General features: G+C 41.9%; 1 protein-coding gene across 1 annotated transcript in view; it reads right to left on the bottom strand.

The window, feature by feature from the left end:
* Window positions 1–14,938, bottom strand: part of DPYD (dihydropyrimidine dehydrogenase) — a 320,182-nt gene that overhangs the window by 143,573 nt on the left and 161,671 nt on the right. Inside the window, exons 12-13 of the mRNA XM_062003807.1 lie at window positions 13,748–13,932; window positions 6,843–7,058 (exon numbers count right to left, since the gene is read on the bottom strand). Coding sequence (XP_061859791.1) covers window positions 6,843–7,058; window positions 13,748–13,932 — 401 coding nt within the window. The remainder of the gene's footprint in view (window positions 1–6,842; window positions 7,059–13,747; window positions 13,933–14,938) is intronic.

Below are 14,938 nucleotides of genomic sequence, written 5' to 3'. Positions count from 1 at the left end.
CACGTCATTGCTTCCTTAAAGACTGCATGAAACTTATGAAATGAGCTCAAGAAGTCTAAGACATAAAAGTCACAGCCAAGCTTTCTCTGATCCCTCCTTGCCTTCCACTGATGAATTGTCACATTATGCTCCATGCTTTGAGATAAAAGACATCTCCATGGAAGATTCTGTGCTGTGGCTCTCACTGCACAAGAAATGCAGCATTTCTGCTGTATTTAATGCTACAGGAAGAGCAGGACTAAACATTTGACCAGAGGTTTTTGTCATGAACTCATAAACAGGGTTTCGGGGGTTTATTTATTTATTTCTAAAGTTATAATTAAAATCAGAAAAAAGAAAGACTTCTTACAGACAGTTGTTAAAAAATGTAGTTCACCATTTTCAACATTCAAAGCATTAATTGGCAAAAATAACCAGATTTATTAATGGTAAAAAAAAGGTTATTAAAATGGTCCAAACAACCTCACTTGCAAATTCACTGGTGTCAAGAGGCACCCCTGCAACAATTTAAGGCATGCATCTACTTCTGGCAGACTTCAGCTGCTGTAGGACTTGGTGAAAGCTCTCAGTCCTGGACTCTCTCTGCTGGTTTAGGCTATGCTACATCTTTCCTGACTGGGATTCCTCCGGAGTGAAGGTGTGCCAAGCCCCTACAGCCCTGGGTATGGGGACTGAGGAGAAAGAATGGTCAAATGCAGTCCTTTCCAGTTCCTCTGACAGCAATTTGGAAGCTATTAAAGTTATTAGCATTTAAAGAGAGCCTCTGGGCTTCTCCATACTGGGTCAGATATAGGGCAAAACTAAGTAGAGCTGAGATATCTCATCTTAAGTTGAACATATCAGAGAAATACTTTTTCTTGAGGAAAAAGGAGGTAAATCTCTTTTCCTGCTACTTCCTTGGGTTCACAGGATGATTTCTTCCTTTCTGGTAGCCAAATAACATATTTTCTGTGTAAAAATATTCAAGTGAAATGCAATGCCTTGTCTAGGGCATTTTAAAAAATAGTAACTGCATCCCATTGCGTGTCCCTGGAAGACGCTTCCCCCTCCCCTGTGAAACTTTGCTCATTTCTTGCAATAATCTAAACATGATAAGACTGGGGAACAATAAAGCTGGCACTTCTTACCAAAATTCTTTCAGAAATATGAAACAAAGTGAGGTACATAAGCAACTCATAAGAATAGTAAAACTGATAACAACAACATCTGTAAACTCAAAGACCAGTTAAACTTGCAGAGTTTTGTATGTTAAAGAGTCCTGTAAAATGCCCTTTTTTGTTGTTGTTAAAAAAAAATGTAGTTAATAAAAGTTGCCTGATGTTGCTTAGTAAAAAGGCAAACAGTTCTTTTTATATTTGACATTAACAATCTGATCATTTGTCTCCCCAAAGAAAGCCCATACAGCTTTCGTACCGACCACACAATAAAGAATAGTAATATTTCTGTTTACTGAGATATCAACTGGCATTTCGTCGCGAGTCAATGGTCTGTCTTTGCCACAGCACACTAGACCTCAATCTGGCATCTACAAATGTCAAGAGCATCAAAAAAGAAAATAAAATTATGGGATGGAAATCAAAAGCATGTTCTAAATTCCTAAAAAAATGAAACAAAGTTCACCTAAACATATTTGCTGCCGAAATCAGTACAATATTCAGCTGTCAATCTCAAAAAACAATGAGGGAGTGATGCTGTCAGTAGGACAGGATAATAACATTTCAAGCAGATGTTCAGGCAGGGCTCTAATTCTCACTGAACTCCCTTGGTAAGCATTTAATTTCTTTATCATATGCAAGCTAGGCAAATTGTACTTCATCAAAACTGTATTGTGAAATATTAATATTTCATATTATAGCAAAACTCCATAGAATAACCTTTGTCATATTAAGAACATCAGAATTTCAAATGTCATGGTTCTGCATTTTAATGCATCTCAAATAGCTTTTTGGCTTGGCACCATAAATTACAAGCAGTTAAATCTAAATCACTACGCTATGATATGATACAAAAACACACATTTTGTAGCACAGATTCGGTTCCGTGACACACCGATGTTACAGAAAACAATGCGTCATTGTGCCAGCAGGGGTTTTGCCACCTTTAATTATGATGCGAGACATGGTGCAAAAGTACAGAGAGAGGACTAGTTGGTGCCTGAATATGTATATTGCAATAACAGCAGAGAGGAATGGGACACATCTGGGGTAAATTCATTAATTCTCTGCCAGCAACGCTTTTCATTTAGAAACGGTTCTGAAAATACACTGTAAAATCTCCATCAGTAGCTCATATAGACATACATTATGGCTAGAAAGTTTCCTCCACTATGGTTTAGTTCAAATTTAATCTAGTTTTAATTGTGGTTTTGTTTTTAAAACCAGCCATGCAACTTCCTCCATGTGTAATGAAAGGAAGATATTAAAGATTAAAAATGAAGTTATTCTGCGTGTCGCTTTCTGCCGGTTCTCACAATAAAGGCAACTCTTTCCACGTTATTGAAAGCGACAGCATCACAAATCAATGCACGTCACAACGGAATAAAGACAGATGTATCTGATTAATCAGAATTACATTTCAGAAGTGAAGGAAGCATCTAAAAATCAAAGCAAACGTTTTTGTTATCCTTGTTGGGTTTTTTTCCCCTCTCCCTAAGCAGCCCATACAATGCAGTGAGGGAACAAAGCCTGAACCCAGTTGATATCCCCCCAAGTTCCTGCTATCAGCTCCTCACCGGGTCAGTGGGTATGGTGCAGAGACGTGCACATCTCCCATCACCTCTGACTTATTTCGATATGCTGTGTACACAAACTTTCTGATTGCAGGTTTCAATGCGAATCTTGTCTGCTAAACAGCACTCACTAATAAATCCTAAGTAAACAAAGCAGCTCAGTATAACACTCGTACTGAAAAACTCCCACTGGCAGTTATTTAATTAATGCAGCATCTCTCCTTCTGCGGGTAGTTCTCTGTTCATCTAACTCTAAAAGAGCTAATAATTGGTATTCATTTATTGTGGCCTCTGTGCACGCAGCTCCCCCATTTCCCTCCAACAGCTTACCAACAGAATTTACAAACAACACGTGTGGAGTTATCTGAGTAAGACAGAAACACTGTTTGAACCCACAGAGCAACGAGCTCTCGATCCCGCAGTCGAAAAGGGATGATACAAGCGTAGGAGAGGACGTTTTTATACGGGTGACATTTGTCTTTCCTAGTGACAGTCCACTTTAAAAGCAGTTATTCTAATTTCTAGGAGACATAAAAGCGACTCAAAATGCTAAAGAAGCTGTGCAAAGATGTTTAACTTGGTAAATAAAGCTCTACAGGTCACGATTCCCCTCACAAATAACTGCAGACACACGCAGGTATGGCAGGCACGCTGTAATTAATATTTGTGTCACACTACAGTATCCAGTACCTTAAAATATTTGGAGTGAAGTGCACTTAAAAGTATAAACACTGAAGGAATCTCATTTATGTGTCACGCTAGCTTTTTTATGTCTCAACAATAGTTAAGGTAGTATGCAAGAACAAACTTGTGCTGACTCACTCAGCTGAAAGCCTCATGCTACAAACAGAAAATGCTACACAGGTTGTCATGAGGGCAATTATGCAGCAGAGCCTGTGGGTGTTTGAAAAGGGAGCGAGCACACATGGAACAGTCCGTGCTGTGCTAACTCCCTCTGGGGCAACATGCGATGCTGTCAAGGTGAGGCTGAGACAGAGGAGGGTTGGGAAGCCTGGAGCAGTAACTTGCGGTCCAGAGGCGAGAGATACAGCATTGCTATCCAGCAGTTCCCCCAGACAAGAGAGTATGGGCTCTCATGGGTTACAGGGTCCCCGTGCCTTGCATTTTCCAAGTGTTCTGTGCCAGGTAGTGAAAGGGAAAATGAGAGATTCATCTGAAGTGAATCCTCTGTCTTATGAGGATCACAGCTCTCCAGACAGAGTCCTTTTTGTCTTTCTCTGTCCTTGGCTCTCCATCTTCCAGGATTTATCCTGCTTTTCTCTCTGATCTTACTCCACCACACACTAGTTATTGCACAGAAATCTGTAGTTAGGCTGTATATGCTTTTCACTAGCTACATGTCACTCAAATTTAACCTGCATCTGTCACCTGCTGAAGTGCCAAAGGATGCCCATGGTCAATAGGGAAGTCTCTTGTTTCCCTATCAGTGACCAAACACTGGTGAATTCATTAACCAGCTATGGAACAGGGAGCATTTCTCCTGCTGCTGACCTCCCTGCTGCCACACAGGCAGTTGACACTTGGCCCCTAACTACTGCAAATAAGAAGAAAGTCAGCAAGTTAAACCTAACTGGGACAGATCAAATGAGGAGACAAGAGGGATGAACACTGAGTGTTGCTTGCACCATATACAATCAAGGTGGAAGTGGAGGAGCTTCAGCTGTCAAAAACTCTGTCTAGCGAGCTCCCTTCAACCCAGAAGCTGCTCCACTATTGGAAAGGTCCTGTCTGGGAAGCAGCAATGCCTCTCCTCCCACTGACTCTAGAGGCTTAGATCAGGAAATCATTCTGGTCCTGCTACGCAGTTAACCCTGACTAACTGGGCAGGACAGCTTGGTCTGAAATCTCTGCTTCCACAGGCACCTCAGTCCAAGAGCATTTCTTGCTCCCTGCTGAAAATCACACAAGGTTTATGTTTACATTATCAGACGCTAAGTTATGTATTGGGCTATTCCAAGCTCTCTACAAACTCCTTGTTCCAATATTAAGTCAACAGGGGCAGTCTTTATGTAGTAACTCCTAGGAACTCCTGTACCTCACTGAGCACTTTTTCACATTTGAAGTATTTCTTTTCGTGGCCTCAATTACCACGTTACTGTAACAAACTGATTTTATTTCTGCAGCACCTTGCAGCCAAGTATCTCAAACTGTATCACAAATACTAAGGTTTAACACCTGCGGGATGTGCACTGTTGGGAAGAACACAACACTAGAAAAACTAGGTAGTATTTGGGTGGTACATGGTCCTACTGCACACAGCAACACATGAGTCAAGATTTTGGGCACCAGAGAATGAGTAGAGCCTCCTACTGAACTTTAGAAGGAAGTTGAGGTAGTAATATTGATCCCTGGATCAGAATTAATCCAAAGCACTACTTCTCTTCTCTAGAAATACTGCCTGCAATATATTGCATCTTATTGCAACAACGATTATTTTCTTTGAGAATAAAAAAATGAAGTATTTTATAAGCACTTCAGATACTTGTTCTTGCAATCCCCTCACCTGAAAGTTCTCCATCCAAGACACACCTCCAGAGCACAGCGCCCAGTGGAACACTCCACAGTCACAGCTCAAGAAATGACTCAGAGTCTACTGCTTAGTGGAGCACCAACATCCTACAACATGCGTGTCTTTCCGCCTGAACTCCCACCCAAGCTGGAGCTCAGCCAGTGTCTGTTTAGCTCTTGAGATCCACAGTAATCAACGTGCAGTCTGGCAGGACTGTGAGCATACCAGCAATAAAGCTGATAAATAAATACATCTCAGTACTTGCTCTGAGTTGCCTTTAGCCCAGGCACTGAATAATTACAGCTGATGGTATGTTACACACATAACTCAGTTGTAAACATTCTCAAATGACATTTATGTCCTAAAAAGTGTTTTAATAAGAAACCCTGTGAAGTAGATTGGAATCTGCATTGCAATCCAGAGGAACACTTACTTCCTTAGGGCTACTTTCAGGTGTAAGTGACAGCAGAAGCCAGTCTGACCTTTTACAGTGTGCTGTGGTAATACAGAGCTTAGACCTTGGACCTTTGTTGTATTAGAGGACACCCTCTATAGTTAATTCACTCATATTACTTCCCTGTATAAGGCAGAGTAACAAATCCACCTTCTCTTCTGCTAAGGTCTCTGTCCATCAGTACATGTTTATGTCCTGTCTCTGAATCAAGAATAAAGTCCCGTGCTTCCAAATTCATCTCAAAAACCCTTTTCAAGCCACACTAATGTTTGTCACAGATTGGCAACACATTACCATTATTCACATTATTCTTCCTCTCTCCCCAAGTCAACTGTGCACATCCCAGCCCAAATCCTGCCTTTTTTTCTCTGCAGTACATTCATCGAAACTCTTGTTTTCTCTCACTGCCTAAACTTCTTGCTCAGTCTCGCTTTGCCATTTTGAATGCAGTGACAGAAAATCCACCCTGAATGCAATTCTCAGGTCAAGTGAGCAATTACATGCTTTGGATCTACACAAAACACTTTCTTTTAGGTGCCACACTGAGCCATAGCCTAACAAGAATTCATTCTGACTCCTTCCTCTTCCAGTATATGTTACTGAAGGTTTATGTCACTGTACTACAAACCTTCAGCACAGCTACTCTTCTCTTATGTTGCCTCCATCTTTCCCTTCCAGTATCCAACCAGCCTCAAGCTTACACCCACATTATCATATTGCATCTGCAACTTGATTGCATTGGTTTACCTTGGCAGCCCTTGGCAGAGAAGCCACCTTTCATGAGTTGTGTCAGAAAGCTGTTACTCATTGCCTTTGCATTCTAATCCCTTACAGAAAACACTTCCACTGCAGTACTTTTTATAAAGAACTATTACCCTTACTAGTTGCCTAATACCAAGAGATTGGGGAATAAATGGGAGGAATGTAACAGCCAACAAAACCAGAGACTGTGTCACCTTTACACTGCACCGTTGGAACCTTCCAGACTAGCTGACGTTCACAATGTACCACCCTCTGCCCTGCTGTCTTTACCCCAGACAGATTTAACAGTGCCATTCCAAAAGAGTCACATTTTCCAAACACACAAAGGAAGAGTTACATGCTAAATATACCTTAAAATATTTCCTTACCTTATCCAGGGAGAATGTTTTAGTGACAGCAAAGCCCCATCCAGCTTCAAAAGCTCTCCAAATCATTGAAGAACTCGTAGTAGGGGTTGCACTGGCAAGGCCAAAAGGATTTGGAAACTTCAGCCCAGCCATTTCTACACTGATGTCTACTAAATCAATAGCAGTGTAGAAGAGTGGTAGCTCTGGAACAGCAGGAACTGCAACACCATGTAAGGACTGCAAAGAAATCAAATGAAAGTAACTGAATATTTTGCTGATTCATTTTTTATATCATTTGTTATTGATTCTAATATGATAATAATTCACACAAATAAGGTGGAGTTTAAGTACTCTATTATGTGTTCAGACCTGCAAATCGGCAAAACGTGCAAACACTTGCATATGTAACATCCACTGTCCAAAGAGCATTCATGCTGAAATATTATGTCTTGCTGGAAATAATAATGAAGCAGTTATTTCACATCTTGTACTGCTGGCCTGCTTCAGTCCAAAGGTTTATTCAGGCATTCTCAACAGGCAGTTGTGTTCCCTACAGCAGCCAGCAGCAGTGAGAGTGATAAAACCCAGAGTATGCACAAACAGATCCTTTCTAGTTTGATTTTTTTCCAGGTGGTAATCTACAAAAACTGTAGGGACTTGTGAAAGATGATGGAAGGCATCCATGTGCAGGATCACTCAGCCCCAGTGCAGTGTGTTTGGAACTCTGAACCTTTTTGACACCACCCTAAAGATTTTATCGAGCACACACAACTAGAAACATATCAATATATGCAAAGCTATTATTGTATTGATATTTAATTGTATTAGTACGAACACTTTAAGACTGCCAAAAATTAGGCTCTGATTTGGGATAAAAGAACGTCATAGACATTATGGCTGTGACATCACAGTTTTGTTTTCGTTTTAAAGACAGTCTACTCTGGAGAGTCAGTGAAAAGCTTTCAATGTAAACGTTGCATCTAATACCATAAAAATGGTAGAGAGAGTATCCATGTCTGGATAATGAACAGTATCCTCATCAGGCTGTGCTGGGTAGCATTAAAATCTTTGCCCACTCTGACAGTCGACTCAATAAAACCACCAAGAAGTAAAGCAGGAATTCCTAACACAGAGATGGTAAGTCCCATCACAAATAAGATCATAGAAGCTTCTTCTATCCTTAAAATGAAGATTTCTTCAGGAAGATAAAAAGAAGCACTACTGGAGATTTTCTGTATCAGAGTAAAACCTTCAGCCACTCACAAATTGCTGCATGGAGGGTGTGAGGGGGTTTTCAGTGTTTTCCTGCCTTTTGTTTCCTAGGCTGGTTCAGAACATAAAGACTTCATATGGTTTGGGGATTGCTTGGATTCACATCTCAGATTCTGATCCCAGATCTTTAATTCCTTGGAGAAAAAAGATGCATTTGGGGCCAGATTTTCTGATGGTTTAAACACACTGGAAGTAAGTAGAGTTGTTCTAGGCTGGACGATGGGAACTTGAACGTGCCCTTAATGATGGGCATTCTGAGGAAAGCTTGTTTTGAAAGATCTCTTCAGTACCACAACCTCCCTCAGTTGGCAGCTGATGCAGCCACGTGTCCCACATTTCCCCTCTCCTGAGTGCTCACTACTTCCTCCATGTCATACTCTTCTCTGACTGGCAAATCAAAGGACAAGAAGATAAAACAAAAAAAATCCCCTATTGTCTTGACTATATGAGGTTCAATTTCACCTTTTTACTTGTTTTGGTCTTTCTTAACTGAACTTTCAACTGTAAAACATTCAGTGTCATAGAATCATAGAATGGTAGGGTTGGAAGGGATCTTTAGAGATCATCTAGTCCAACCCCCCTGCAGAAGTAGGGTCACCTAGATCAGGTCGCATAGGAACATGTCCAGGTGGGTCTTGAAGACCTCCAAGGAAGGAGCCTCCACAACCCCTCTGGGCAGCCTGTGCCAGGGCTCCCTCACCTGAACAGGGAAAGAGTTGTTTCTTATATTTAAGTGGAACTTTTTGTGTTCCAGTTTCATCCCATCACCCCTTGTCCTGTTGCTGGCTACTGTAGAAAAAAGGGATGTCCCAACCTCCTGACACCCACCCTTTAGATGTCTATAAATGTTAATAAGATCTCCCCTCAGTCTCCTCTTCTCCAGACTAAACAGCCCCAGTTCCCACAGCCTTTCCTCCTATGAAAGATGTTCCATTCCCCTGATCATCTTGGTGGCCCTGCACTGGCCTCTCTCCAGCACTTCCCTGTCCCTCTTGAGCTGAGGAGCCCAGAACTGGACACAGGACTTTAGACACACAGAGGGGCAGAATGCAGCTGTAAGTGCAGTATCCAGTGGCTATGGATCTACCTCCCTCCTTCCTATTACTTCCCTTTCTCCTATTGTTATTTTTTGCTGCTTTTTTCCTCTCAGCCCAATGCTTGTAAAAGAAATAAATTCACTAAGCCCCGATGTGTTGACTTCTGCAAAGCAAAACTTTTGGCAAAGTAAAATGTTTTATACCTTGCTGAAAGTAAAATCATCTTTATAATGAAAGATTTCCCTGACATCGCACAAACAAATAGGAAAAGAAAGCCTGCAGGCAAGGGTTTATTTATAATAACTCTTCCTTTGAGTTTGAAAAACACAGGACAAAGAGTATGGCCCATTCTTCCTCTAATTTGATGCCAACAAGCTGAGCTAACAATATTGCAGGTACTTACTGTTCCAGTCACAGCAATTTTTTGGATGCTGGAACAGGGTGGTGAAAAATCCCCAGCACGCTGCACGGAGCAGCCCCAGCGTGCCCTGACCAGGACATGCCTGGAAGCAAAAGAGCACAGGCTGTGGCTGAGACACAGCAACTCAGCTTCAGGCCTGATACAATTTGTGACATTCATTTTCTTTAGATAGAGAAAATTCCTAAGCACAGCGATATGGTCTAACTCCATTTACAGGCCTTTAACAAAGATAGACTGTGAAAGTGAGTGGTTGTATTACTGTTATTTTTCACAGGCAGTCTTCTCTCTACAAATCCTGCTGCCTGGAGGAGTTTTCCTAAATACTTTCATCTCACTCTTGCTTTCTCTATTTTTAAGTCTGGTCTTCAAACACACCTTTTCTCCCTTGCATGGGCTGCTTCTATCTTCTCTCCAACTATCAACTACTTAACTTTGTCTAAACTTTGTCAAACGGGTTTGTGTCATTTCATACAACCCCAAAACGATTGTGGCTGGAAGGGATGCCTGGGGACACAACTAGTCCAACACGCTGGCTCAAGGCAAGGGTCAACCAGAGCAGATTGCTCAGGGCTTTGTCCACTTGGACAGAGGTTTTCAAAGCTCCTTCCCAGCCTTCTGTTTCTGGAGCAGACATCGCTTACTCGGTGGTGAGTGACTGAAATGGGCGGATTCCTTCATGTGCACTTCCTCTGCCTTGTTGCAAGTGGTGCTTTGCTACTCGTCTCCATGCTCATGTTTGAATGTTGTTCCAGCTAATCAAAGGGACGTTCAGTTTTTCCTCTGGATATCCATAACTAAGGGCCTCGAAGACAAGTTTCCTGGGAAGCACCCAGCTCTGGTATGGATTGTGGAACAAGGTGCATTCATGCACACTCAAGGAATATGGAAGAATGGTCCTGCCTTCATAAAAGAATCCTCAACTACACTCATTTCAGCTAAAATGCCTGTATATTCTTTGACAGAATAAAGAAAAAAGAGCAAATATACAATACTGGTGGCAAAATATGACAGTGATGTGCTCCAAATTCAGGGTGAAGTGGAATTTTACACCAGCTAGGATCCAGCCCTCTGCTCTTGAAGTGTATCATGTACATTTCAGGCTAGGAAAGACATAAAAGAAACTGTTCCAATAGGAAAGGTTATAGCAAAATAAACCCAGATTTAAATAAAAGACAACTTATTGTGAACCAGAGAGGAAAAGCAACATTCCAAGAGAGATTACAGTAAGAAGACAACAGCTTGATCGACACGTATGGGAAAGTACTCCACAGACAAGTGTATGAATAGACCAGGAACAAAGCATTAAGGCTGGAGCAGTGGCCCAGGAAGAAAATACTGTAACACTGCAATGTGAGAGCTCTCTTTGCTCTCAAGGTGGGCATACAATCTTAGAAGTTAGCCCTGCAATAATTGTTAATTACCCTGATTATGACTATTATATTGTTAAACTCTGTCCACGGTTCAAAAGAAATGAATGGTACCTGAGGCACAGAAGAGACCAGCAGCCTATAGTGCTTCTGCACAAGACCATAAAGTCACTCTGGGACAAAAGTGAGGGCCATTACAATCCCCAAACTGAAATAAATCACCAAGAGTATTTTACAGAAATGTCTACATCATCCAAGGAATAACAAAACAGTTCAATTCTGGGAAAAAAAATATTATAAATAGGAGATAGCTGCATGAACTGGGCTGATTCTGTTCAGAGCTCTTAATGACTTACACAGAATGGTTCTAGGAAGACCAACTATATTTTCCAACAGGTTCTACTACAACTATCCTTAGTTAGGCTTTGACTGGTCATGTTTATAGAAACTACCCCGACACAGCTGCAGGCAGCACTCTCTGAGATGAACCTATGCTTCATATTGTGGGAGGAATATGTTAGGAGGCAGGAGATATTTAGGCAACTAATGATGGAAAGTTTCCAGCATAAGAGCAGCCAAGAAGCTTCTGTAAATAACTCCCAGTTTTGAACATAAGGCATTTCTGCTGGAGAGTCCTTGAGTCTGGATCTCCTGCTTCACTTGACCATGTGCCAGAGCTTGCAGTGATTGGAGTTTCAGGGCACATATCAGGACCATCTGTTTGCTTAGCCTTTTGCCTGGAGTAGGTTGGGATATGAGAAGCATGCCATTCAAATGGGGCATTCTGCAAGGAGTCAGCACAGCAGTTTTGAGATGGTCTTGGGCTGCTGGGAAATCCTGGGGAATGGTTTTATTTTGCTAAAGACCAACGGCATTATTTGTGCGGGGACGCTTGGAGGTTTTGGAAATGGTGACTTAGTCCTGTAACCGAAAGGCAAATAGCTAGAAGGTATCAGTGCAGTTATTTAATGTGTACTCAGTTCAGACACTCAGCTCACAGGAAGGCTGCTTGCCTTAGAATCTCACAGTAGAGAGAAAACGAGGCAGCACATAAGGGTGGTTTTTCATTCGCTGCTGGAGGTTTCCAGAACACAGGGCTGTGAATTGAAGGCGTGCACACGCACACAGGCACCTACCTGCCCCTGCACACATCACTGTAATAACAACCCTTCTCTAAGCACCTTCTTTAGAAACCAAACCCTTCTCCAGTCGCTACAATTTCTACCAGAGCCAAACAGTGGTGAAGCAAATTGCCGAACTGCAGCGCTCTGCACCACAGCAGCCAGATTTTACAAGGGCTGCACATCCAAATAACTGCCCCTGGGCAACCCATTCATCTAACAGCTGGAAAGGTGACACTTGACATTTGGAAACTTTCCTGTGAAGATTGCTCTAAGGCTTTCCCATTAGTGTCCTGGTGAGACTGTAAGGTTGAATAAGCTGCCCTGAAACCTGCAAAGGGTAACTGAAATGCACTAATATCACCAGCCTGCTTGATCTAGAATTCCAATTCTCAAGCCAGGACTATTCAGATTTTATCCAAAGTATTAAATAGATTCCAGAGGGGAGGGGGGGGAACCCAACAAGCTTTGAGGAGGAAGCAACATGATAAAGGAGGGGGTTTTAAGAGCTGTGTGTATTTCTAGAGGTTAGAGAGGAAGGAGACAAAAAGGAGGAGATATCCCTCTCTCCCCTGTCACAGTTACTCAGACTCATTGTGCACTGAGAAATTAAGCAAGCAGGTCAGGGATTAAAGATGTTTCACACTCAGCATTTTCAGAGGATCTAAGGAGGCAGGACACAAACAGTGCTTTAAAACAAGTGAGAAAAAATATGCACAGATACTAACAACAAGCTTTCAGCTGAAGTATTTTTAGGAAGTGAAATCAGACCCCAACAGCATGAAATTGCACAAACATGCAATCAGGGAGGCTTTGAGCAGATGGATGGGGGAGAAAGACATCGAGCTGTTACAGTCCCAACTTCAGTTGTTCAAATCTCTTTTTGTGGGAGAATGAATCATGTATCATGTTTCTAAAAAGTTCCTTGCACCATGAACACACTCTTTGTCAGCTGGTTCTGCACAGACAGTCTGTGTCTCCTGTCTCTGAAGGCTCCTCTGTAGCTCCTCTAGACTTTGTGCTCTTTCCCTTACTAGGAAAACGAGGGCAGAGGTACTCAGCCAAGGACACGCAAGGAACACCAAAAGAGAAACGTGCAGTTACCAGATTCTTCAGGTCTGTACCCATTAAACTCACACTTCTCAGGTAAATCCTCCTTTGCATTATTTTACTCTGTGCATCCAGCGTTTATGTTTTGTTGGGCTCTGGTGCCCAGTTTATCAGCCTCCTCAGAGCAAACTCTGCTTCGGTGTAGATAATCTGAGCGCTCTGTAAACTGTTAGTACACAAGAAATGTCTTCCCTAGGTAACAACATTGGCAGTACTTAACTTTTACTTTACATACTGCTGGGAGATTTTACTTTTTAATACTGATAGGCTCGCTTCTTTTCCCTAGTTATCCAATTAGGACTTCTGCTCTCACTGTGTATTGTGCAGGGAGGCTTGCTACCCTTGAGTGGAAATTCAGACCTGGGGCCAAGAAAACGTTGCTTGGGTTTTAGTGTTAAGGTAATAGGAGAAAGTTGGGTTCAGCTACCTGAATTCAAGCCTGTGATCCAAGATGAATGAACCTGTTAATATCCGAATCACCAGATAAGGTAGTTATTAGTTTCTGCAGACTTGGATATTTGATCTAAACCACAATGAAATTATTTTCAAAAGTATCTAAAAGCAGACAGGAGTGAGGAAAATGCTTTTAAACACTTACCTGTATGTATCTGTGCATGTACCAGGAAGCTTGTTTTCCATCATTTACCGATTCCACTGTAGTGTTAGCAAGACCACCAATGTCACCCCCTGCAAAAACCCAGGGTTCACTTGTTTGCATAGTCTCTGGATCTACTTCAGGAAGACCCCATCTGTTAAACTTGATAGGTGCCATGGCTTCTCTTACTGTAATTAAAGGAAACGACAAATATGTTGGTAGAAGAAAGAAAAAAAGGTTGCTAAAATCCATCAAATACACAGTGATAACAATTAGAAAAGCAGCTCCACGTTCCTCCACTTAAATGTACACTTATAGTACAACTGAAAAGTCTTTTTGTATACATAAATGTGTTGAGCTAGTGGAGGTGTGTAATTACTAACAGGACTCAGAGAGAAAACCAGTATACATTTCATGGAACAGCAGTTTGGGAGCATTAGAGAAGTAACACAGTTCCTGTATGCCTGCACAGCCAGAGTGGCATCCAAAATAAACGCACACAAGTGGCACGAGAAGTGACTGACACGATGAAGCCTTGAGAAAGAATTGGCATTAATGTTCTGGTCCCTTCCTAAGAACACACTGCGAACGTAGCCCAGAAGCTGGGACTCCCAATCCCAGTCTCTCTGGCATCATATCTCCCAGGAAAAAAGGCCAGCACTTCGGGGAACCCTCTTCATGAACAACACTAACAAAGGGAAAAAATCAATGTTGTCCCTTCCCCTTCAAACCAAGCTGTGTACTGCCCTTCACACACCAACGTGCTTCTCTCCTGCATAACCTCACATCTACTCACTCGTGCGACTTAATACGCAGTGTACAGCGTTTCACAGTTAAAACCCCAAAAACAACGTTTCTGATGCAATCTCCAGAAATTCCTTTAGATCTCCAGAGTTTCCTCCCCACGTTTATTAACCCTCACCACAGAAATGATACTCTGCTCCTTTTTGACAGGTCATTATTAAATGTGACTGAACATTTTCAGGCGGCGCATTTTCCCAGCAGGGAAGATTGCGCTTTCAAAGCTTTGACAAAGTCTGTTGGTTTTACAGAAATTTAATTCTGAGAAAGATACATTTCAACAAAGTCCAAACCAGCCTGGCTTTAAGTATTTAAAACCCAGGACATCCTGAAAGTGAGGCTCACTTTGAAACTTGTTAGGTAGATTAAGCACAAAACCATGAGAACACAATC

The sequence above is a fragment of the Colius striatus genome, chromosome 10 (genome assembly GCF_028858725.1).
Source record: "Colius striatus isolate bColStr4 chromosome 10, bColStr4.1.hap1, whole genome shotgun sequence".
NCBI classification, from domain to species: Eukaryota; Metazoa; Chordata; class Aves; order Coliiformes; family Coliidae; genus Colius; species Colius striatus.
This window is presented reverse-complemented; position numbering and strand designations above follow the sequence as displayed.